Source organism: Diceros bicornis, chromosome 39 (assembly GCF_020826845.1).
Source record: "Diceros bicornis minor isolate mBicDic1 chromosome 39, mDicBic1.mat.cur, whole genome shotgun sequence".
Taxonomy (NCBI): Eukaryota; Metazoa; Chordata; class Mammalia; order Perissodactyla; family Rhinocerotidae; genus Diceros; species Diceros bicornis.
Genome location: NC_080778.1, coordinates 3,639,740 through 3,664,556, shown reverse-complemented (window position 1 = coordinate 3,664,556; position 24,817 = coordinate 3,639,740). Strand labels below are relative to the sequence as shown.

General features: G+C 40.3%; 1 protein-coding gene across 8 annotated transcripts in view; it reads left to right on the top strand.

Annotated features, from left to right (window-relative positions):
- AFDN (afadin, adherens junction formation factor) overlaps positions 1-24,817 on the top strand; it is a 142,064-nt gene that overhangs the window by 88,766 nt on the left and 28,481 nt on the right. For all 8 annotated transcript variants that reach the window (XM_058533986.1, XM_058533984.1, XM_058533985.1 and 5 more), the window contains 6 exons: positions 175-269; positions 756-1,021; positions 2,091-2,234; positions 3,905-4,103; positions 7,888-7,991; positions 10,278-10,364. In XM_058533986.1, coding sequence (XP_058389969.1) covers positions 175-269; positions 756-1,021; positions 2,091-2,234; positions 3,905-4,103; positions 7,888-7,991; positions 10,278-10,364 — 895 coding nt within the window. The remainder of the gene's footprint in view (positions 1-174; positions 270-755; positions 1,022-2,090; positions 2,235-3,904; positions 4,104-7,887; positions 7,992-10,277; positions 10,365-24,817) is intronic.

Sequence of the window (24,817 nt, the reverse complement as noted above, 5' to 3'; positions counted from 1 at the left end):
GATTTAATAAATTGAGTTCAATGAACTATCTTTCAAGAATCCTGAGAGTAAAACTATTATATTTTTTAAGTGGAAAATATTTCTAAACAGTACAGATTGTTTTGCCTGTGATATCATGTTTGACAATAGCAACGTGTCATGCCAAGATTAATGCAATTATTTACATATTTTCAGGTATCTGGTTCACTGTCTTCAATCAGAACTGAATAATTACATGCCAGCCTTTCTGGATGACCCTGAAGAGAACAGTCTGCAAAGACCAAAAATAGGTTAGGATATTCTTTTTCTTCTTCCTCCCTTCCTTCCTAACCTCCTTCTCTCCCTCCTATATAACTTCATTTTAATATTTAATATATGTAAGAGGGAGATATTTTAAAAATAAATGAGATGTCCTATTGGATTTGACATCCTTTAAAAGAACAAATTGTAACCACCATATGTTTTGTTGAAGCATAGTTCTCATTTTGGTGTGTCCTACTGGTCATACTTTTTCGAAAAGTCTCTTGGGGTGAACTTAAATGTTAAACAAGTATAGTTAGTTAATATCTCTGTGTAGTTTAAGACCGCATCACTGTTTCCTATTTGAATGAGATTGGTATTTTAAAAGTGATTAAATAGGTATTATTACCATATAGGTATTATTACCAATACCAATAGGTATTATTACTACCATTATCTAAATTTACTGCTAATTCAAAAGACTCTTCCTGAATGACATTTGGTACCCTGTCTCTTCGTCCTGTATTTCTGCATAGATGATGTTTTGCACACACTCACGGGAGCGATGTCTTTGCTGCGGCGCTGCAGAGTCAATGCTGCCCTGACCATCCAGCTCTTCTCGCAGCTCTTCCATTTTATCAATATGTGGCTCTTCAACAGATTGGTAACTGACCCTGAGTCAGGACTGTGCTCTCACTACTGGGGAGCTATCATCCGCCAGCAGCTAGGACACGTTGAAGCGTGGGCAGAGAAGCAGGGATTAGAGCTGGCAGCCGATTGCCACCTCAGCAGGATAGTGCAGGTGGGTGGCACTGAATCTCACTTCCCCACAGTGCGTGTACTTCATTGTAAATGTCTCTAATTCTGTCATGGTTAAGAACTTGGACTCAGCAAAACCTCCACATCCCCCCTTTGGGGTTTTTCATATGTACAGATAATGAAACAATGGTGTATTTGCCTGGGTCACTATAACAAAGTACAACAAACTTAGTGGCTTGTTTTAAACAATAGAAATTTATTGTCTCTCAGTTCTGGAGGCCAGAAGTCCAAGATAAGGTGTGGACAGGGTTGGCTCCCTCTGGGGGCTGTGAGGGAGCCTCTCTGTTAGCTGCTGGTAGTTGCTGGCATCTTTGGTGTTCCTGGGCTTGTAGATGTGTCACCCCGATCTCTGCTTTTATCTTCACGGGGCATTCTCCCTGTGTGCATGTCCGTGTCCGCATGCCCACTTTTGGTAAGATCACCAGTCCTATTAGACCTACTGACCTCATTTTAACTTGATTACTTCTGTTAAGACCCTCTCTCCAAATAAGGCCACGTTCTGAGGTACAGAGGGTTAGGACTTCAACATATGAATTTTGGGGGACACAATTCAGCCCATAGCAGGTGGTAACCAGTAGAGTATATGTCCTTAAAGGGTCCTCTTTTTTGAGATCAGTAAGGTATATTTCATAAAGCTTCATACTGAAAGATAAATTCCAATTTAAAAATGCTTTGATTGAGTAAGCTAGTTAAAAAAAAGGTCATTACAGTGAAATTTTATTCAGACCCCAGTAATTGGTAATCTGAGTGGTTATGTAAATGTCTGAAGTTTCTAAGAGAATTTTTTAAGTGCTTTATGAACATAAATAATGGAATTTGATTATATGTATATATTTTAGTAAAATTAAGAGGCTGTCTAAAAACCTTTACTAGACAATGCTTTTAGTTCAATTTAATGTATATAGTTAATGAAAGTGTGTTTCCTTAAAAACTTCCTGTATTTCAAAATGAAATTAGCAAGTTATTACAGTTTTACAGATGTTACATAAAGGGGAATGTTTATGAAATACTTTTGAATTATGATATTTCATGTCATTTATTCCTTTAAATAGGCAACCACTTTACTTACAATGGATAAGTATGCACCTGATGACATTCCAAATATAAACAGCACTTGCTTTAAGTTAAATTCACTGCAGCTTCAAGCCTTACTACAGAATTATCACTGTGCACCCGACGAGCCTTTTATCCCCGCGGTAAGTGAGTGGCCCCACGCTACCACACAGTGTGGGACATGTTTCTGTAGGGAACTTGGGATGGAAAAAGAGGAAAACTTATTCAATAAGTTACCTTATTTCTTTAATAAATAAGCTAATTTACTTAATCATCTTACAAGATCATTTTTGCTGTTGATGTCTGAGTTAGCGTTCAGTACAAGAAGTAGAAAGTACACAAGCATTATAAGTAGAAAGGGACTTAATTCAGGTAATTAGGTTCTTGGAAAAATCATTGGAAGGACGGAAGAAAGGAAGTTCAGAAGTTTCCCAGATCTCTCAGGTCCCTGGGCACACTGCTATGACCTGAGACCCAGAGGCCGGAAAGTCGCTGCCACAGTCACAGGAGCCCTCACGTCGTGGGGGCTGAGTGCCGAGTCACATCCTCATGTTGCCTGTCAGCAGCAGCAGCAGCAAGAGGGCCTCCCTGCACAGCTGCCTCCCAGACTGTGTGGAGGCCTCTGACTGGTCAAGTCCAGATTCTCATCCAGAACAGAGTCTGGGATGTGGGTGTTCCTACGTCTCATACTAGAAGGAACGGAGGGTGAGAAACCCAGTCCACAGTGTCTACTACAGTGGGTTATTTATAAAGTGAGAAGTGCTGGGGACACTACCATCACAAGTAAATAAAACAAGCTTGATACAGGTGTTTTGAGAATTAGAACTGAGAATTAGAGAATTAGAATTAGGTAGAGAGGTAAGTTAATCAGATGGATGGATTGACCTCCCGGATTAAGTTTCTGCCTACAAAAGAAATGTACAAAATAGCCAACAATTGGAAATCGCCACATGTCCACCCACAGTACAGTGTATAGATAAATTGTGTCATAATCACGTAAGGAGTGCGGCACTGCAGTGAAAGCTGGATTATAGCGACACAACAACTTGGATGGGTGTGATGACAGCATTTACACAAAAGAAATCAGATATAAGATATACACACTTTTTCTGTCTGTGTGACTTTCAAGAACAGACAGGAGGACTCTGGTGTTTGAAGCCTGGGTAGTGGTGACATTAGGGAAGAAGGAGAAGGTCAGAAGGGGCGGCTTCTCGGGTGTGGTGTTCAGTTCCTTGAACTGGGTGGTAGTTGAGCTGGTGTGTTCACTTTATTGAGCTGTACAGTTAGGATTTGTGAGCTTTCCTGTATGTATATTATATATTAGTAAAAAGTTATTAAACAGAAATCACCCATAAACCCATAATTCAGGAATAACCTCTGTATAGGCTGGGAGTAGATATTTTTATCCTGATTTTTACGTTTAACGTTGTGTGCGATTTTTCCTGTCATTAAACATTTTACCAAAATAGGGTTGTTAACCACTGGGTATTAAAGAATTGTGCAAGGAAAAAATGATTACTTTCGAAAAGGGAAAAAATCCGTTTTCTTGTGATTGAACAGTTTCTGTTTAAAGCTACAAATTATTTGCAATTAACAACATCTTGGTTCATATAGTAAAAGTGTGTGCTTTGCTAGCATTTTGTTGCTTTACAAACCGATTTTGAATATATTGATAAATTTGTTCTTCTTCTGTAGCCCTGCATTATGTATGTAACCACACTACAAATGATTAAATGTTTTCTTGGATAATTATTGGTCAACTGCACCAGTCATTCAGCATCTCTTTTTAATTTTGTGTTTATATTTTAACCAGGATCTGATAGAAAACGTAGTGGCTATGGCTGAAAATACAGCTGATGAACTGGCACGCAGTGATGGGAGGGAAGTACAGCTGGAAGAGGACCCTGATCTGCAGCTGCCTTTTCTTTTGCCAGAAGACGGCTATTCTTGTGACGTTGTCAGAAACATTCCAAATGGTTTGCAAGAATTTTTAGACCCTTTGTGCCAGAGAGGTAAATAGTCACCCTACCTAAAGTCTGAACCGTGACCTGGGTTAAAGTGAGCATTTGACTAATTATGTGTTCTTATATGGCAATCCATTCGGGTTGAGTGCACCTCGTGTGCTTCTGGAGAAGCCTGTGTTCCATTGACTTGGAAGTAAGCATTTCATGGTGACACAGGACCAGAAATGTCCAGACACAGAGTTCTTGTGGGTGTGCTGCAGCCCTCCTGTGAGCACGTGCTCTGTGCACTTTGTGTTGTGATTACCTTTCCACCTGGGCTGGTAGGAAGGCCCTGTTATTGCTCCTCCCTGCTTGGTTTTGTGTGAGCCTAGTCACTCCAGTCATCGTCCAGAACTGCACTATAACTTTATGTCGGTACCACCAGGGAGAATAGTTAAGAACAGCATGAGCTTTGGAACTGAAAGCCTAAGTTCTGATGCGTACTCTGTCTCCTGTGATTTCTCATCTGTAAAACGGGTGTTGTGAGAATTGAGTGGGTTGCCTGTCGAGCACTTAGAACTGCGGCACAGAGTGAGTCTCTGTGACTGCTGCACTGCCAGCGCCACACTGGCACCCGCGTGTGTGCTAGTAAACCCACTCCAGCAGGTTTTACGCAAGTGTAACTCATGGTCCCAGTTTTACTATACACCTTTTTTACATTTTCATGTTGATGTATGTTGTTGCAAATACCACGATTATACCTGAAGCATGAGCTGTTAAGTTAGACCAAATTTCAGTCCCAGTCTGCTACTTTTTTGTAATAATGGAGCTCAGGTGAGTAGAAAAATAGACCATTTTGTTAGTTTAAACAAAAATAATAATAGGAAAGTAAGGTTTTATGTCCATAGGTATATAAACTTAGTGAGTATGATTTTTAATTTCAATGAATATTTCACACACCGCAATAAATAGGCTTTTATATTTTCAAAGGTTTTGCTGGTTTCAAAAGTTCGTTTTACAAAGGCTCCTTCTTAGAATGACATGTGTTTGTACAACTGCGAATGTGGCTGTCCTCCCGGGATAGCTGACTGTCCTCAGCTCTCAATGCTCCCCTCAGAGAAGCAGAGGCAGGGTGGGAGTGGTTCTTAAAGGAACTGTGGATGAGAGATAAAGGGGCAGGGCGGGAGTGGGCACAGAGAGCCTCAGCCCTGGTTCAGGACTGACATCTGTGATGATGGGGAGGGAAGGGGACAGGGCTGCAGTGCTTTTCTAAGAAAGTTTCAGTCAGGCAGTGGGAGTCCCCCAGCCAGGAGACTCGGGGAGACACAGAAGAGCCCCACATCCCACTAGGGGCCTGAACTGGTCCCTGACCCACAAGGGCCTCATGCCAGCCCCAGGACGGTGGTGGACCCAGGGGCAGCAGCTGCCACGAGGCTGCTTAGAGGTGTCCCTCCACATGCGCACCACATCTCACACATCTGAAACACACTTTTACTTCTGAGAAACTTCCCTCCCGCAGGTGTTGATTGTAGGAACAGCCTTCTGACAGGCTTCTTTGCCCAGTTCTCCCATTCTTCCTCTCAGCCTCCACACTGGCTTCAGGTCTTTTAAAACCAGCCTTTGTCTTGGGCTCTCCTGCTCTAAACTCTTCCCCTATCACCTGCAAGGTTAAAATAGACCAAACTGTTGAGCATGCCATTGTCTCTCTCCAGTCTTAGTTCCCCGCCTTGAATCCACACGCTACGCGTGTTATTAACCTTGAACCGTGGGTTGTATATCCATGCTGTTACCTTCGTACCTATTCCTCCATTTGAACTTACACACTTTAAGTTATTTTCTTAAATTCCACTCAGACATCCTGTCATCAGAAAACCTCAGCCTCTTTCCAACACTTAGCCACCTTCCCCATGAGTGAGTCCTGGGTTCTTCTGTGATACTTTGTGACAGCATTTGGAGTGTGTTTCCACACCTGCCCTCCTTCTCAGTGAGTCCTGAAGGACGGGCTCAGCGTGCTTCTCCTTCTCTGGCTCCTCGGCACTGACCGGGCCTGCTGCGTGCTTGCCCGCTGCTTTCCTTCATTCATACCTTGTGAATAAACGTGTGGGGAGACACATTTACTAGCGTTTTCCAAATATGTACAGTTTGTGGTGTGTACACAGCTGTCAGTCTTGTAATATGTGCTGTAGAGTAGATACTTGCCCAGTTGGGAATAGTGAGGTCTTGACTTGATGGTGAAGCTTTCTTTGTGACCCCCCTTAGGCTCCCTTGAATAATTCATTTTAGGTCATAGGTGGTATTTCATCGTGGTCTTGGCGTCACCATGTTATTTCTTGTGTGTTAGATGATAATGTAGCCTAGTACAGCGGTGCCTTTAAAAGACTTACAAAGAGTTGGATGTTTTCTTTTATGAGATCAGTGTTTTTAATTCTTCACATTCAATTCTCTGTAAGCCAAATAAAGAACTACTAGGTGCTCTCAATTTATCTTCCTTTTGTTTTTCTCATATAATACATTTCTCTGAGAGAAGGCTATAAAACCGGCATGGACTCATACCTGATCTGAGATGCATTCCGTAAGCGAAGAAAGCAAACTGTCTGCTTGCAGTACGGTCTAGTCTTGTTATAGAAACTTGACTATTTGAAAAAATAAGAAAATAAATGACAACTTTTGAAATTTCAAAACCACGATAATTATGATTCCCTAAAACGAGAAAGAGAAATAAATTGTAGGTTATATTTTAATGAAACTAATTGAGGCAGTGATTTTTTTTTAAAGAACTAAAACTAAGTAAAATTAATTTATATCCTTATTTTAACTAAACATATATATGTGACATCTCCTTTTCCCTCTACCACAAACAACTTTGTAAGTGTCCAAAAATAATAGCCAAAATTATCCTTACTGGTGGAATACTAGAGTAGATGAGAATACCAGCTGATGCTATCTAAGACCCCCTAACCGGTACCCAGGTCATCAGGATTCACTGAGACTGAATGCTAACGTGTCATACAGTGTATGACACACAGGAGTGTGCTCTTCATAGTTGTTTGGTGCTGATAATAGTAGGACCACTTTGGAGAAAACTTGACAAGAATTGTGCAAGGCCTGTGTGATATGACTTTGTCAAAAAATTTCTGAGAAGCTCAAAATAAGTCAAAAAATTTCTGAGAAGCTCAAAATAAGATCTGACTAAATGAAGAATGACATATTTTGAATCAAAAGGTTTAGTTTTGTAAAGATGTCATTTGTCCCTGATGAAAATATCAAAGATGCTCTTTAAAACATTGTAAAATGATTCTAAAATTTATTTCTGAGAACTTTCAGTAAGTATGACTTGTCAGAAAATTTGGACAAAGAGTAATGAGAAGGAGCCCATCCTACCCCAGAATTGCTAGACAAGTCAAATCATGTCGTAGAACTCTCTGTCTGATAGTGAGGCAGACATCCATGTTACTGTCATTCTCTGGTCCCTCTTTCCCGTCTCTGTTAAAGAGATATTCTGAATATTATTGAGGAACTGTTAGTCTAGTGGAGTAGACAGATCTGCAAAGAAGTAATTAGAATGCAATTCAGTAATTTCTCATAGAAGTAAGAAAAAAAGTACTTTGGAATAAAGAAGAGGGGGAGACCATTTCACTTTTCTGCTTGGTGTTGAAATTCCATTGGACCAAAATAAATACATGATTTTAAATGTCTGAAAATTCAATTTTCAGAGGGAGTAAAGGTGTAGAGTAAGAAAAATAAATATTGTCATTAGATATTAATTGATACTGTATGTTGCTTCCTTTGTTGAAGATTGTGTGTCTGACATAGTGTGCTTTTCAGTCTTATAATTTGCCTGTTTTCTCCTCAGGATTTTGCAGGTTAATTCCTCATGCACGTTCACCAGGTACTTGGACAATATATTTTGAAGGTGCAGATTATGAAAGTCACCTTATGCGTGAGAACACAGAACTGGCAAGTATTATGAGGATGATAGATGGGCTAGTAAAAGAAATGTATTCCTTATGATTTGAAAATTTGATGCAAATTCGTTCCTTGCTTACAGTGAACATTGTTGTGTTAAAAAAATTTTAAATCACCTTTAAGTACCAGTTTTATTAAAAAATCTTAGACCCATGAATTTTGTGTATATATTTTTATTTTCAGGCCATGTCTATACAGTTTTGTCTATAAACAAATGGTACTTTTTAAAGTAAAGAATATTTATACTCAGTTATACCAGCCTTAATGGTAATACATATTTTAAAAATATGTTAATATGGTAGCCTTAACAGATTTTACTAGAAAATGTGTTTCTTTGGTAAAAATATCTTCTTTTTATAGTTGGTTCTACTTTGTCTTAAAATGTATCAAATCAATTTACTAATATTTTATGTCTTTTGAAAGAGTGATCAATCCCAATATTTACTAGCTTCATACATTTTTAAGGGAAATTCTGCTTTGCTTCATACAGAGATTTAAACAAGAAAGGATGCTTTGCCATGCCTTAGAAAGTGACACCAGATCAAAGTTGTCTCGTACTACATAGACTAGCATATCTTTGTTTAACAGATGAGTCCAGGAAATATATAAACAAATGAATCTTTTCCTTTTTGAACTTTTTTGTTCAGTTTCATTTACCTTAAATATTTTTCTGTAATTACCATTTTCATCTCTTAAGCCACTTAAGGGTTCAAAGGAGCGAGCAGATGTGACCACAGGTTTGTCACGGTTACTGTGGAGAAGGGTTGTTGTAATATGTGTGATTGGATGTGGCCGTTTAGTCACCTGTCCGCCTGTCCCCAGAAGGCATGGAAAGAGACCAGTGTGCCTGGGCCAAGATTTAGAGATTCTGGTCTATGAAAAACAACCAAAAGTCTTCTGAAGCTTCAGAGACTTTCTTGTGCTGTCCTAAATTATTAATTAGTAGTCAGTCAAAACAGTGTGCCTATTACATGCCTAATTTCTAAGAAAACATAGGTTATGTAAGGTGGCAGTACTTAAGGTAAGATGAAGAATGGGATGTATGTTTTGTATATTAAATTCAAAGTAATTTATTTTGGCTTAGTAGCACAGTTTAGATTTGAACATGTGTCAGATCCCTCTCCAAAAATTTAGTTGGTGATTGTGCTATTACAAATAGATGATCACTTCTGATACAGTGAATGTGCCTCTAATGCTTTTTATTGACCTCACTAGTTGTTGTTTGTCAAATCCCAAGTAATAGCAGCAATTTCTAATTCCCGGATGTATAAAAACAAGTACCTTCTTGGATAGAATCACTGAGTCTTTATCTTTCTAGTTTATTCACAGATCCCTCAGGAGATTTCAGGTCTTGATTAAAAAAAAAAAATTCTATTATCACCTAATCTAATTTATTTCCCTTAAAATATTCTCTCACAGACTTTGATTCTAAATTAATAAGCCCTGTGTATAATGGTCATTTCTTGGCAGTGTGCCCTCGTACATGTGTATTAATTAAATTCTCCTTTAGTGCTTATGCATTGAGCATTTTCTTCTTTAATTTTGTTGACTCTTTCGTATGAAGTATGACATGTATATAACATGTAACTTCAGTGGATAAGATCACTTTCTCATTCCTTTATGGATCTGTTCAAGAACTGACCTGCCTTATGGGGCCATAACTCAGTCACTCCAGGTTTGTTACCCAGCCAAGTGGGCTTTACATGACAAGGGAGTACTTGGAATACGGCTGCCTGAATTTGTGGCTGCTTTATTTTTACTATTTAAGATAAAATGACTTGCATTTTCCCAGGAGACAAAGATGTTAGATCATCTTTGTTATAACTGTTTTTTGCTATCCTCCCCATAGATAGTGTAAAATAAGTTAAATTTTTTTCTTTAAAAAACACCTAGTAATTTATTCTGAAAGATAATAAAGTAAAAATTTAATTTTGTCTTATGATCAGGTTTTTCTAAACCTGATGGTAATGGAAGTTTAGTTTTGTTTTATAAATGAAGTTCTTTAAATACCATTTATGACTAGATTCATCTTAAGACTCTCGAGTCAACACTATTAATAATTACTTTACCAGATGAATACATGAAGAGTATCTATAGTAATTGACTTTTTTTGCTATTTCCTTTCCCACTCTCCTGTTTTTTTCTCCCCATTTACCATAGTGGATATGATTGACTAGATAGATCATGAGTTGTCTAATCATACAGAAGCACTTAAATTTCGGCCATAAAATAAACCTCCATTCAGCCATAACATAAACCTTCGTTTTCATCTTTTAGGCTCAACCTCTGAGGAAAGAACCTGAAATAATCACTGTGACCCTAAAAAAGCAGAATGGAATGGGCCTTAGCATTGTTGCAGCAAAGGTAAGACAGAATTAGTAATGAGAGAGTTTCCATACCTCCTCCTTAACCCTCCAGTCACTAGTCGGGCAGAGGTGAGGCGTGTGGGAGTTCTTCAGCGCCAGTGGATGAAGTACGTGTTCAGGTTTGTTTCTGCGTGGGGGAGAGGAATGGTGTTACATGAATGAAACCACTGTGCTCAGGCTCAATTAGCTGAGGGGTGATCTGCTCTGAAAATGGAGCGAGAGTGAGTGATCCCTGGAGATGGAGCAGATGGTGCTCATCAGGAAACAGTGTGAAGGCGTGGTCCAAACTGGAGTAGCTCCAATGGGCAGGAAAGCCTTGGCACAGGAGAAAATGGCTTAGCTTAGTTTGAAACGGGAGACGGATCTATCGCCTCATCACAGCGGGCATTAGACACCTTTCTCAAGCATTAGTGCACATAAGAATCACTGGGTGCCCTGTTACCCAGGCAGATTTCTTCAGTCTCCAGGTGCTCCCTCCCAGTGGGTATGCAGGGGACCTTAGGAAACTGCACTCTTCACCTGCACTGTAGGTAGGTAGTTCCAGTAGGTCTTGACTGCTGGACCACTGTTAGTGGAGGGCATCGTGAAGGAAGTTACAGTTTTAGCTAGCCTTGAATACAAAAGAATAAGAGAGGCGTGTTGTGGGTGGGAGTGACATCGAGCAAGGATAGAACAAACAAGTATTGTGTACACCATACGTGGATAGCTGGAGACCTGCACTGCTAGGGAGAGTTGAGTAAAGAAAGTGAGGTTTAATTAATTGTAAAAACTCTTGGTTGGCAGGTGGAGGAGTCTGCACTTGTATCTTGTAGGCACCACAGAGAAATGAGAGGGTTTGCAACAGAGAGGGACATGATGCAACTGGCATTTTAGGAGCCATGTCAGGGGTGGTGTGGTGTGTAGACTGGATTAGAAGAACCTGGGACTAAGGTGGGATTCGGGTTAGGAGTCAGCTGGAAGAGCCGAGCCTTATAGGATATGGATGGAAGGGGTTGTCCAGGGCACAGTAGTCTGGCTCTGATGCACTGAGTCACATGGGGTCCCCCAGGATGGGCCAGAGGGTAGTCCAGAGCCTCTGAGGCAAGCTCACAGTCCAGAATTCCTGCTGACTCCTTCTGATAAGGAGTACTCATGCTCATGGGCCATATTTTCAGACTGTTGTAATATAATGGACCTACAACTCAAAACATTTGGAGATGTGAAAGGGAAGGTATCAGCCATAGACTCTTTTCCTCTTTGCTTATCAACTGAATCAAATGCTCACTTTTGGGAAAAAAATTATTAGGATAAAAAATTACCCCACCTCGGATATACAGGAAAAATTTAGCCTCTATATTTTCTCCTATGTATAAATGTAAAATCTTATTTCAAATACCTATCTTACTTGAGATTTGGAAGTCTCATCTGTGGGGTGGTAGGGGCTACCATTTATCAGCGTCTCCATCTTTTCCGGCTTAAAAACAATAATCTCTTTCAATACAAAACTGCCAGTTTTCTGCAGATTCAAGTCTGCTTTAGGCAAATGTCTGATCCTCTGTCTCTGGCACTGTGTCCTGATGTGTAAAGGACAGTGAGGCCCCGCTCGGGCACTTCCTTGCCCTCCCCTCTGCCTGGCCTCTGGCCTTGTGGGGCTGCCAGTGTCTGTGGGCAGCTAGGACAAGGAGCCAGACTGAAGGTCCCAGTCACACCCTTATTTACTTACCTGCCACTACAGGCAAGAGACGAAAGGAAAGGGCGTGACCCCAGGGCTCCGCTTTCCCTAGGGCATGCACCCAGGTGCAGGTCAGGTAATGAGCAGAGCAGCAGTGAGAACCCTCTCACTGGTGGGAGGATCCCTGCACAGGTTTCCTCCACCTTTCTGTAGACGGGCCAGGGGGCAGAGTGAAAAAAGACTGAGTCAGAGTGCGGGACAGTGCCTCAGCCCAGGCCCCATGAGGAGGCCTCAGAATGGGGGGGGGGGGAGCGCCTGGGCCCGGAATGCAGATCTGGGTATAAGCATGGCTGATTGTGGCAGCCTGGGCTGTCCTTCACTGCAGCCCCCTCCAGAGACCACAGTGTGCCAGCCGGGCCCCAGGTCACGTGTAGGGGGGGGAGTCTCCCCCTGAGGCCTGCCAGGCAGAGTCTTGGAATTGCCTGTGGTCCGTGGTCAGGCGGGGGGTCGGGGGGGCAGAGCGGGGAGCTGGACTCCTCAGACCTCACCAAACCACTGCTGATTGAGCTGCTTACAGCCGGCCTTTACCCACCTCCATGGCTGCTGGCCACACAGCTGTCCTTGGCTTCTTGTTTGTAGTCCCCTGCACTTGATCACCTCTGCCTCCCCCAGCTTCTGCTAATTGCTTCTCTTCTGTGGGGCTTGAAGCTCCCTCTGAGCTACTGTGGGGTCTCTTTGCATTTGAATTCAGACAAGGAAGCATCAGAAGAAAAGTGTGCTCTCTGTGTAGTCAGGAGAAAGTAGTCTTGTCATAAAAATGTAAATGACTCTGGAATCCTTGCTATTACAAAAGAGTTTGTAATTTGTGATAAGAAATCAGGGTAGTACAATTACTGTCCATTAGCGTCACAATTTAGGAGCACATGGATTAGCTTCAGGGTATATGGTAGCGTTAAGACTAGGTCTTTCAGGGGCTGGCCGGATGGCGCAAGCGGTTAAGTGCACGCGCTCCGCTGCAGCGGCCCGGGGTTCGCTGGTTCGGATCCTAGTCGCGCACCGCTTGTCAAGCCATGCTGTGGCGGCGTCCTGTGTACAGTGGAGGAAGATGGGCACTGATGTTAGCCCAGGGCCGGTCTTCCTCAGCAAAAAGAGGAGGATTGGCAGGTGTTAGCCCAGGGCTGATCTTCCTCACACACACACAAAAAAGACTAGGTCTTTTGTTACTTTTACTCATATTAGAGTGAACTTGATGTGAAAGTAGTAGCTGGTTGTTAAAATAGTGTTTGTTCCAGTGGAGAATGTCGAGTCCCTGTTATGTGAAAGTAGAGTATAACTTTCACTTTTTAGTCTTTAAATCTCTAGGCCTTTCTTTCTTTTTTTTTCTTTTGTTGAGTAAGATTGGCCCTGAGCTAACATCTGTTGCCAATCTTCCTCTTTTTCTTTTTTTTTCCCTCCCCAAAGCCCCAGTACATAGCTGTAGGTCCTTCTAGTTCTTCTGTGTGGGATGCTGCGTCAGCGTGGCTTGATGAGCAGTGGGCAGGTCTGCACCCAGGATCCGAACTGGCGAACCCTGGACTGCTGAAGTGGAGCGTGCGAACTTAACTGCTATGCCACCAGGCTGGCCCCTATTTATTTCTTGTTTCCTATACTAAGACATTTAAAAAGGAGATTTGTAGAAAAAACTGGAAAATAACAGTGTTAATGGTATTTGTAATTGGGATATAGAATTATAGAATTGGGGCTTAATGGGGAATAATAACAACACAGGAAGTTAGATGTAAATCAAAAGGTGAACTTTTTTACCAACTGAAACTAGATTGGGGAGCGTTGCTGATGTTTACATCTACACCAGACCTGCTAATACATGATTTCTAAATTAAACATGCTCTCCTTCCCTCCCCCTTCCCATGTCACTCACACAGCAGCAGCCTGCCACAGGTCCCCCTCAGAACAGGGCACTCCAAAAAGCAGAGAACCCATAAGAGGTGAGCACCTGCTCAGTTTGTTACCCCTGTCTCACCACTCACATGCAGCAGGCCCCCAGGAAGGAGGTGGAGCTTGGCTACAGAGAACTGCTCCCTCCTTTCCTAGGGGTACGCGCCTCCCTTTTCAAATCTGGGAGGGGTGGCATCCTCTCCCGCTTGTTGGGGGTTGTCACTCTGTTCTTGTTTCTGGTGTTTTAAAAATATTTTCCACAGTGAATAGTATGGAGAAAAAGTAATAGTAAAAGAGGTTTTTGGAAAGAGATTCCAGATTCAGTCCTTGTTTAAGGTGGTTTATTCATCAGCTTATAAAATAGATGTGATGAGATTTAGTATGCACTTGTCTCTCATGAACTTTTCTTCTCCCACCAAGGATATCTGTAATCCCAGGCAGCTACTTTATCTGTATATGCCCTTGATCCTTTGAGGGACAAGGCAAAAAAATATGAATGAGTGAATGATGTCAGAGGTCATTGTTTATTCAAGGATGTTCACTGAATGTCTAAACTTCAGTACAGAGTGCAGATCAGTGAGTGCCTCCCTGAGGAAATGCCTTTTAAGCTGAAACTTGGAGGGTGAGGAAATGTTACTGGGTAAAAGATGGTGGGCAGAGAATTTCAAAAGAGGGAACGTGTGCAAAGGCTGTAGCTGTGTGGCGGGAGCACAGTACCTGAGGGGAAGCCCTTCGAGGTGTATTTGGGAGGGAGGAGAGGCACAAGGATGGGAAGCTTCTGCAAGTGGCTGGATTGCAAATATTTTCTGCTTTGCAGGCCATATGGTCTGTGCTGCAGCTGTGTAGTTGTGCAGTCAGAGCGTGAAAGCAGCCATAGGGAGTGTGCTGTGTCCCAGTAGAACTTACTTACAGAAACCTCCGAGGTCTTGATGGAGTTGTGGATTTTCTTATAGGTTAAATAAGTAGCCATTGAAGGGGTTCAGATAAAGGCATAGTATGATCAGAGTACAATTTTGAAAGTTTATTTTTACCGCTTTATGGAGCATGGGTTAGAGGGTCTCAGAAGTACAACCAAAGGGACCAGGAAGCAAGCTATTACTTGTTTTCCAAATGGGAGGTAATAGAGGCTTAGCATAGGGAAGTGGCAGTGGAGATGGAGGGAAGTCAGCCAGCTGGAGGCTTGGTTTGTTGTAGAGTAATATGACACTTTGAGGTCAGACACCTTGTCTTGTTCACTGCTGCAGGATTAGCAGTTTCTGGTACATGGCAGGTGCTAATGCGTGGTTGTTGAATGACAACTTTGAGATTGGTTGATGAATTGGATATAGTGGGTGAAAGAAATATCAAAATGCATCCTGATTCTGTCTTCAGCAACTGGGCATGTGTAAGTGGTTTTTACCGAAGGGAGGGCTGCTACTGAAGAGGGGCATATTTTGGCGGAGAGAGAATCAAGAGTTCAGTTTTGAACATTGTTCCATTTGAGATTTAGGATGCCTGTTAAGCTAGATAAGTGAATGTGTTATCTAGTAGGTAGTTGAATATGTGAGCGTGAAACTCAGAAGGTTAGAGCCAGAGATAAAATTGGGTGTCGGCTATAGAGGAAATAACTCAAAGAAAATGGTCTGTTAATAGGACATTGTGCAGTTTTCAGAAATGAAAAATAGTATATTGATGTCTGTTCTTGAAATGAGGCATGAATCTGTCAGTTCACTTGTGTACTTGATTGCAATCGTTTTTCTCCAGCTTATTTGTAATATCTTTGGTAGTTGGAAAGGAATCTTCAGCAACAGAAAACAAAAGTCATTTAATTTATAGACATTGCTAAAATAATACTATGCAGTTGATATGTAGCATAGGTCTTCATAAATTATAATAATAGAGGAGATTTGTTTTAGAGGTTTCAAGGATGTATTTTAAGTACGAGGCAGGTAGTATACAGGGGGATTTTACCTTCAGCACGGTTGAGAGCTGTCACTCTCCTCTTGCTGCAGCACAGCATGGTTCCTATTGTCACATGCCTGAGCTACAAGCACGTCCTGTCTCTGCCACTTGGTAGCCTTGGAGCCCTGAGCAAACTGCTTCCCTTTTCCAGGCCTTCAGTAGGACGATCATAGTTGGATGACCTCAAGGATCGAGGGGTAGGGGCTGTGTGAAGTGGTCTGAGCCTGGGCCTGGGTCATCACAGGACCCATCCCCTGCCGTTTGTGTTTTTTTTTTTTTTTTTTTTTGTGAGGAGATCAGCCCTGAGCTAACATCCACCAATCCTCCTCCTTTTTTTGCCGAGGAAGACGGCCCTGGGCTAACATCGGTGCCCATCTTCCTCCACTTTATATGGGACGCCGCCACAGCATGGCTTACCAAGCAGTGCGTCGGTGCGCGCCCGGGATCCGAACCAGCGAACCCCGGGCCGCCGCAGCGGAGCGCGCGCACTTAACCGCTTGCGCCACCGGGCCGGCCCCTGCCGTTTGTGTTTTTGGTAGTCTCCTTGCTGTATTGTATTTTCCCTGCAGAAGAGCCTGAAGGCCTCTGCAAAGTCGTACCCCCAGTAACCCTGACTCGTGTCTGTGTGGTTGGTTTTTTTCTACGCGCTGTTGTGGTCTTTGTGTTTGGCCCAGTCCTTTTTTATTTTTTCCTAATTGGTGTGGCTTAGCGGCCATGAGCCTGGACGATGTTTTGATGTTAAGCTCCCTAACGCCCCTTCCACATTGCGGTTCAGTTTTATGAAATCCAGATGATTTGGAACAGGGTGTGTGTGCAGTTTACTTTTTAAAATGTTGCTTTTGGGGAAGTTTAGTATGCTACTTCTTACTCATCTGTGGGACAACACAATGCTTCCTGTTTAATTTAGATTTTAAAATATAAACAATTCCCTCCTTTTTATTTTTCTAGCTTTTTTTTTTTTTAAGTTTAATAAATTACAAAGTGAACGAAAATCAAAGCTGACTGGTTACGTAAGAGTCTGAGTGTTACGTTGGTTCTAGTTCGTGTTGATAAATGCCATACCGTGTAATAGCGTCCAGCTCAGAGTTGTGGTGATCTGAGTCTTGAAAGAACAGCTGTGTTGGTGGTTGTTGAAACCGAGAGAGGTAGACAATTGTTTTTTTCAGTTCGAGAAGTTTTTGTAGAGATCAAAATGTGGTTCTCCGTTGTTGGAAGAACAGAAACGGTGGTAAGTTTCTTCAGGGTGCTGTTGGGGATGGATGTTCTTGTGCAAACTCTGTGATCTTTAAAGAATGCTTTTTCTTTTGTTAGAACTTGTTCAGACCTGTGAATGATTAACTTGCTCATAAAGCAACCATTTAATGTAGCTTGTAATTACACACCCAGATGTTTGTTGCTCTGTATTTTAATGGTGCAAATTCTTAAGGTTCATAAAAATATAAGGCTCCTATATGCTTTTTATATAAGAAAAAACCCATAAATTTAATCCTGCTGGTTATATTATGGTGAAAATTGCTTGAAATAATGGTAACTACTGCTGTGTAGTCTGCCGAGACTATCTGTGATGTCACTTGCTTTGGGCCACCATAGGTGGTTTTTACTGTAGGCTTTGTCTAAAGCACATTTTTTCTAAAAGTGACGGTTAAGAATGACAATTTTAAAACTACTTGGGTTACTTTACTGTTGCTTTTAAAATGAATGGTTAATTCAATAGTGTCTTAAAGATGTTTTAGTTTTGCTTTTAGACTATATACTGATTTTAAGTTTTTAAATCTTATTTAGTTAGCTTAAAACACAAAATAAGATTCCTGTGCCTTTAGAAGAAGAAGGTGAAAACAATGTTTATTACTGTACCACCTTCTCACTGTTTGAAGAGTAAGTGCCTTACATGAACTATAATTTAGTCCTTTGAAGACTTTGAGACCTTCACTCTTGGATTCTTTATTATTCTTACTGCAACCACGTGAGAAAGACCTAGTCAAAGAAATGAAGTCAGGAAATTCTTGGTTCCTTTTTAAAATCAACTCCAAAGTACCCAGTGTGACTGCAGAGTTTCTTCCGTGGAAGTGCCAAAAATAGCTTTCCTTTAAATTGTATGAAATGACTTAGTGCCCACATGGCTTTTGCTTATGACTTTGGAAATAATATTTTATATTTTGCTCTAAAAGCAAAATAGTAAGTTACATGAATCATTTTTTACCTATTTTATAATAATGGCCTAAACGCTAATTTCTTGGATTGACTGAAATATTGAATTGAATTACAATATTAAAATAATATAATAGGAACGTTAAATGTTAATACTCTAAAGCAGAATCATCATTTCCCGTGGTGCTACACATAGAAAATAGTGATATTTGTAGGGTATGTGGGTGAAAGGAATCGGCTGTGGAGCAGCCCAGCCTGGCGAAGGTTTAGACTGCCCCAGCCTCACCCGGTCACCCTCAGCCAGGGCTTGGGGGTCAAGTCTCACCCCCCACACAGGGCACACTTGCATGAACTGTGTAGGGAAGCATGGAGGCCACCTCCAGTGGTCTCGAACTCCTTTGATTTACAGATTACTTTGAGAATCTCGGGAAAGCTCTACACCTTTGCCCTGGTGAAATCCACATACACACCACATTTTGCATACAATTTTCAGGGATCCATCTGCGAAACCCAACTTAAGAATCTCCTATCTAGTTCCTTTCTTTCATTTTAGAGAGAGGGAAAAGATCGATGTTGCAGTATTTTTTTGTTTTGTATTTTATGCGGAGCGTAAACAGATGAACAGGAGCTGGCCCTGGAGCCTCGCTCACAGAAGTCAAGCTTAGACTTGTGTATGTCACTGTGAATGCTAGGGAGCAGTGACTGGGTACCTTCAAGCTGCTGAGGGTAGATGCGTATGAAGAATGAGTTTTAAAACCGATTGTTTCAGAATTAAGGCAGTTCCTACCAAAAAGAGCTTTACAGTGTTTTTTAAACCCAAGTCTGAATTATGAGTCAGAACTACTTGTCTGACCAGAGGTAAAGCAGTTTCACACACTGAGAAAGGAGCAAGAGGGCAGAGCAGTGTACTGAATGTGCCTGATGAGTTTTAAATATTACTGGCTCCTGGGTCATCCCAGGCCACTTATTGTTTTGAAACCTCTAGCTGAAGAGTCCAGACTGTATCTCCGTGCCTGAACACAATAGGCCTGAATTCACACTGCCTGGGCTGGCGTAGCTTTCTTCCTCCAGCTGCTGCTTTGTTTTTTTTTTGGATTGTGTTTTAATGATGTTTTTACGCTGTTAATCAGATCATGCTCCCACACTCACTCAGAGTTTGCCACTGGAATGTGTGAAGCAGAGTTTCCTTCTTATTGAGTCTCTGCTTGAGGTGAGAGTACTGGTACTTCAAAGTCTTCCCAAAAGGTGCATTAGAAGAATTAGAGAAAACAAGACATTTTGGAGCGGCCTTTTCCTTGTAGCCATTTCTCATCGGATACGTAAAGCAACTAAGTGATAGGTGCGTGTTTCTTGCTCAGTTCTGGGGAAAGTATAGTGTGTAGCTGCTGGGCTGTTACTTCTGCCTTTTATCGTTCTGTTTGGGAACCTCTTTTTGTTAACTGACTGCCATTCTCTTTTGCACCTTTTTCTATGAAATTCGGATACAGTTTTGCTTCATGCTCTTATCCCCTCCGCCCTTTCTTTCCTGATTAGTCCCACCTCCCTCTCTAACTCCCTTCTTCTCAAATCCCCTTCTTTCCCGTCTAAAGGAAAGAAAAGCAGTTTCAAGATGCATTTTAAGATTAAATATACTAAGACCACACTTGTAGTGATCTTTATTTCATTTTAATTGCTTTTTTTTTTTTTTTTTAAGGCTGAGGATCTAGATTTTTGCCTTTCTTTTGTTGTACTTCCTGGCTAATATATGTTTGGTCATCATTCTCTAATACTCTGAAATTATGTTGAAGGGTACAAATGTAAAACAAGCAGTTTGGACGCTGTTCTGCCATGTCACTCTCGTCAGGTGCCTCCACTTCTAATATTTAAGTTGAATTCAATTCCAAAATTGTATCTAGTGAAATTTGTCATGCCTGATGCCTTTGGAACATATAATTGCTTTCCAGAAGACCCTTTTTTAAAAGAAATTTGAAATGTTACATGAGGAATGGGTAATTCTGAATGGTTATGCTTATTCTTTTAACTTTACAAATAGTAAATAGACTAAAAATACGATAATATCTTTTCAAAGACCAGCTTAGGTACCTTTAGGCAGGTAATTCTTAAAATTATTTAGCCTTTATATATTTATTTGTTATATTGTGTTCTCAATTTTAATAGCTGTGGTTACTGTTCTCATATTTGGGAAATATGAGGTGTATAATTTGGCATATGTATTATATTATGATAAGGTCTTGTTTTTACCCAGTTATCTGCATAAATGTAAGTTTGTGGTTAGTACTTGTGGCTACTAATAACATATACTCTGAGAAGCCTATACTTTTAGAGCAATGCTGTTCAACAGAATGCGTGAGCCACATAGGTAATTTTAAATTTTCTGTTTGCTACATTAAAAAAAAAAAAAAGAAAAATTGACGTTAATTTTCATAATGTGTTTTGTTAGTATATCCAAAATATTATGATTTCAACATGTAGTCAATATAATTCATTAATGAGATATTTTAAATTCTTTTTTCCGTACTAAGTCTTTGAAATCTGGGTATATTTTTTACTTACTACATATTTCAATTTGGACCAGCCACATTTTGAGGGCTCAGTAGCCACATGTGACGTGGTGGCTGCTATATCAGACAGCACAGTTTTAGAGTGTCTAATATGGTTTCACCAACATCTGAAAAGCTATTTCTTTCTATTCCTGTAATTGGCTTTTGGTCAACGCTTATATAGCTCATATTTATGTTCTTTTAGTGACAGATGTGAATACATTGACACGTAGCAGCAAAAAGTTACAACTTCTGGACCCCATTTTCCTTTCTTAATTAGAAAAGGAGTGGAATTACCGTAAAATGAATTTTAATGTTGTGTGTGTGTGTATATATGTGTATATATAAATAAAATAGGAACTAATAGAATTATTTTAATAAATTTTCTTTTTCAGCCTTACTAAGCTAGATTAGTTTGTGAATTATTGTTTAGAAATAAAACATAAGTGGTTTAATAGTTCTGAAATTAATAAAATTTTTGTACAATTTTTTTTATCATAGTCTATAACATTCTTATTTTTATTCGGACAAAATGGGGCAGGTAGTGAGAGAACTTCATAATGTTAAGGAATTGACAGACGATAGTTTGCCTAGGTACCTTATAAGAGCTGACTTATTCCCAATAAAAATGGCAGTTAGCAGGGATGAAGCAGAGCTTACTTACTCTTCTGTCTACCCAGTTAGGGTGGACATTCCAGGCCACGCATGGTATGGCCAGATTGAGACATTGGGTCATCTTAGAGCTGGTCAGAGATTGTGATGTTTTGGTGTGAAAGTAACTACTCATATTGATTTGATATATATATATATGTAAAGTATATATAGAGCAAGTTAGAAATTCCTTAGAATTCTTTCATCTCCAAGTATTCATCTATAATTTTGTTTTTCTAAAGTAATTACCAGTGGAACTGTAATTTCTTCAGACAACAGTTGTATTTGCAATTTTTTATGGCCAGTTTATATCCATCAAGCTGCACATGAAGTAGAGATAGGATTCAAATAAGCAGAGGTGGGAGGGAACCAGAGTGGAAGGAGGGGAGGCCTTTTCAGTCCAGTCAGTGAGTCTACAGAAGGAGTGTGTGTGGGGGAAGGTAAAATGTTAGTGGGATGGTAACATGTTTACAGAAATATAAACAGAGCAGTCTGTTAAATAGAGACTGTTTACTAGGTAAGTATGCAAGGTTGAGACCACATTTGGAAGATTCAAATGCCAACCAAAGTTTGGATACCTCTTAGAATATTCTAGATCCAGATTCTTTATTTGTGCCCCTCCCCACCCCCCACCGAGTATCTTTTTAGAATATCATATTTCATGATTTCATATTTCATATTTCATGCATTGTCGATGACTTAATTAACATCAATTTTTATGACCAACCTCAAATAGACCTTTTAGACACTAACGGCTCTTTTGAATTGTGGTCTCTTAATAATCACAAACTCCTTATTTCCTCCGATAATGACTTCCTTTTGTGACAAGCAGGTATATTTATAAATTGAAATTGCTTGGAATTAAAAGAAGAGATTGTAACTGAGAATTTAAATTCTCATCATGTAATAAAATAATATCTCTCATTTCTTAAATACTATGCTTTTCTTATCATCTGTTACCTGACAGGAGTGGACTTGAGTGTCCCTTCCTAAAGCAGCACACGTGGTGCCATAGTCAGAAGTGCTTGGGGTTTCTGACTTCTTAAACTAGTCATTTTACAACGTTATCAGTGTTACGTTACCAACTTACATGTAATGGGTGTATCAGCTGCTTCCTAACCTAGTAGTGTATTCATTAAGATTCTGGACTTCCTCCTAGTAGGTTTTTAAGTAAAGAGTTGACCACGTTGTGGTAGCCTCATGAGGAAGTGACTTGGGAAGCTGCTCTGGAAGAGAGTTGGGGGAGGAGCTGACTGTGCAAGTAGCTGGAATGCAGGACAGAGTAACCATTCAGAGGGAACAAAGAAAATCCCACGGGAACATAAGTGAGGAAGAGATTCTATCTTGTCTGATGTTGGTAGGGTGAGTGGGTTGGCACGTGACCTAGGAATTGAGTGATAAAAGGATTTTGGCAGACACATTGCATCAGAAAGATGTTTTGTGTGGAAACGACTACGTAAACAAAGGCCAGAACATAGAAACAGGATGGAATGGGGAGACACGGGAAGAACGATCTGGATGGAGCAGAGCGTGTTGTGGGAGAGGCTTAAACTTGAACTTAGGTTCAGGGAGCGTGGTGCCCTGTGCAGGAGGCTGCTGCTTCTTTACAGGCAGCAGGCAGGGTCAGGAGAGCATTGGTGGAGGTATGCTTCAGGAATGGACATTTCCTAAGGCAGGTTGGACAAAGAGAGACCAGCAGATCAGTCATAAGGAGAGCTTTCTCATTTTGCCAGAATTTTTCTGAAATTTATAATGTAAACTTCTGCCTGTTTAAAGATGTGATGGTAATGATGCTGTCAAATATCTATACTACATGATGTTTTACTTGAATATGTAAACTTAGACTTACTAAATTCACATGGCATATAGTATAATAAATTACCTATTTAAAACTTACAGGATTTCAAGTTATTTAAATATTATTTGCAATTCCTATGGAGTCTACTGAATTTAAGCTTATGTATTAGTTGCCTAAAATGTACAGTGATTAAAAAATAATAGAGCCTAGTAGTTACCCTCCAGTATGTGATTACTGGTCTAAATGGAGGGGTTGAAAACATACAGTAATAATGCAGTGAAACTGCGATTTATTGTGTGTATGAAACAAAGACATCTTCCTAGAGTGAAAATTGTGAATAAGAAAAAAGCTACACAAAGTATGTGTGCAGGCTCTTGGTTTATTAGAGAGACGCAGAACAGTATTTTTTTAACTTTCTTATGTCATTCTATTTTGTTATTTTTAAGAAGAAAGAATTCTCTTATTACAGTTCGTCTAAATAAATGAGATTATTTTTCTTTATTAGTAGTAATCTTTGCATACCAGAAATGGGGGAGGAGCACTTGATTTATAGTTTTAAAATATATATTTGATATTTTATTGTTTATATCAGTGTTACTAAAAATACTATATTACTAGTATTATTGCTAGACATTTTTCCTGTTAGAGATGGTAGTAATTGATTATCGCATTTAAAAGGACGATTTTTATTACCTAAATTACGAAGACAGTATTACATTGCCAAAAAATAATGCTGTGTGAAAATGTAGGTAAGTGCCATTCACACAGAAAATTGCTGAAAGTAAGCATTGCTTATATCAGTCAAATAGAGAGCAGAAGAAAAAATCTAACTAGACTTTAGAACCGTTTTTAAAAAATCTGGCCTAAGGTATTAGTGATAAGGAAATATCATGCAGCATTTGCAGGAAAAAAAAGAGATTTTCAGTTCCCAGGTCAGAGTTATTAATTGACAGCTACAAAGAAAACTACTCTAGAACATAGGCTCCCTGAGGGCAGGGGGTGTCTGTTTTGTTCACGGATGTGTCCGTGGAGCTCAGGACAGGTAGAGGCTTCAGTGAATGTTGAAGGAGTGAAATTGTCATTTAAACAGCCGAGTTGTTGAATTAAACAGTTAATCATAGATTAGGTAAAAGTATGGAATATGTGAAAAATCATTGGTACGTTACATATGAGAGAATACCCAGTTTAACTGATGGGGGCAGTGGAGGGCTTAGATGTAATTTCTCATAGTTGTCGTAGGTCCCTAGGTTCAAGGAAATCCAATATTGGCATAAGTGAAAAAGGTATATTTGTTGCTCTTTTGTGACATGCTGAAATCAGAAGGTTGTCATTTATTGAGTACCTGCTGTATTTTTTTTATTGTGAAATTTCAAATTTACAAAAAAGTACAAGCTTTGCAACTACCTCAATAATATTTTTTTGTGGCAAAAGGATCCAGGCAGGGACCACAGGTTGCACTTGATGGTTGTGTTGGAAGTGCTCAATAATTTCTGAGGGGCATCAGGTCGGAGGTTGGGTGTCTGGGACTGGGAAGGAGATCTGCAGTGAGGTGGTAGGGTAGTTGCTGACATATAGATGGATGCAGAGAAGGAGACTGAGGCGAACAGATCGGAAAACCTAGGCCAGAGAGGGTCAGGAGCTGCACAAGAGAATACTTGATTTTACCTTGTATGGGACTTGTATAAACTCAGCTCCCAGATTATGGAACCACGTGAAATTTGAAACATACTGCTTCCCAAAATTGAATTGTTTTGTTAAATTGAGACATTTTATACTGTTTTCAGAAT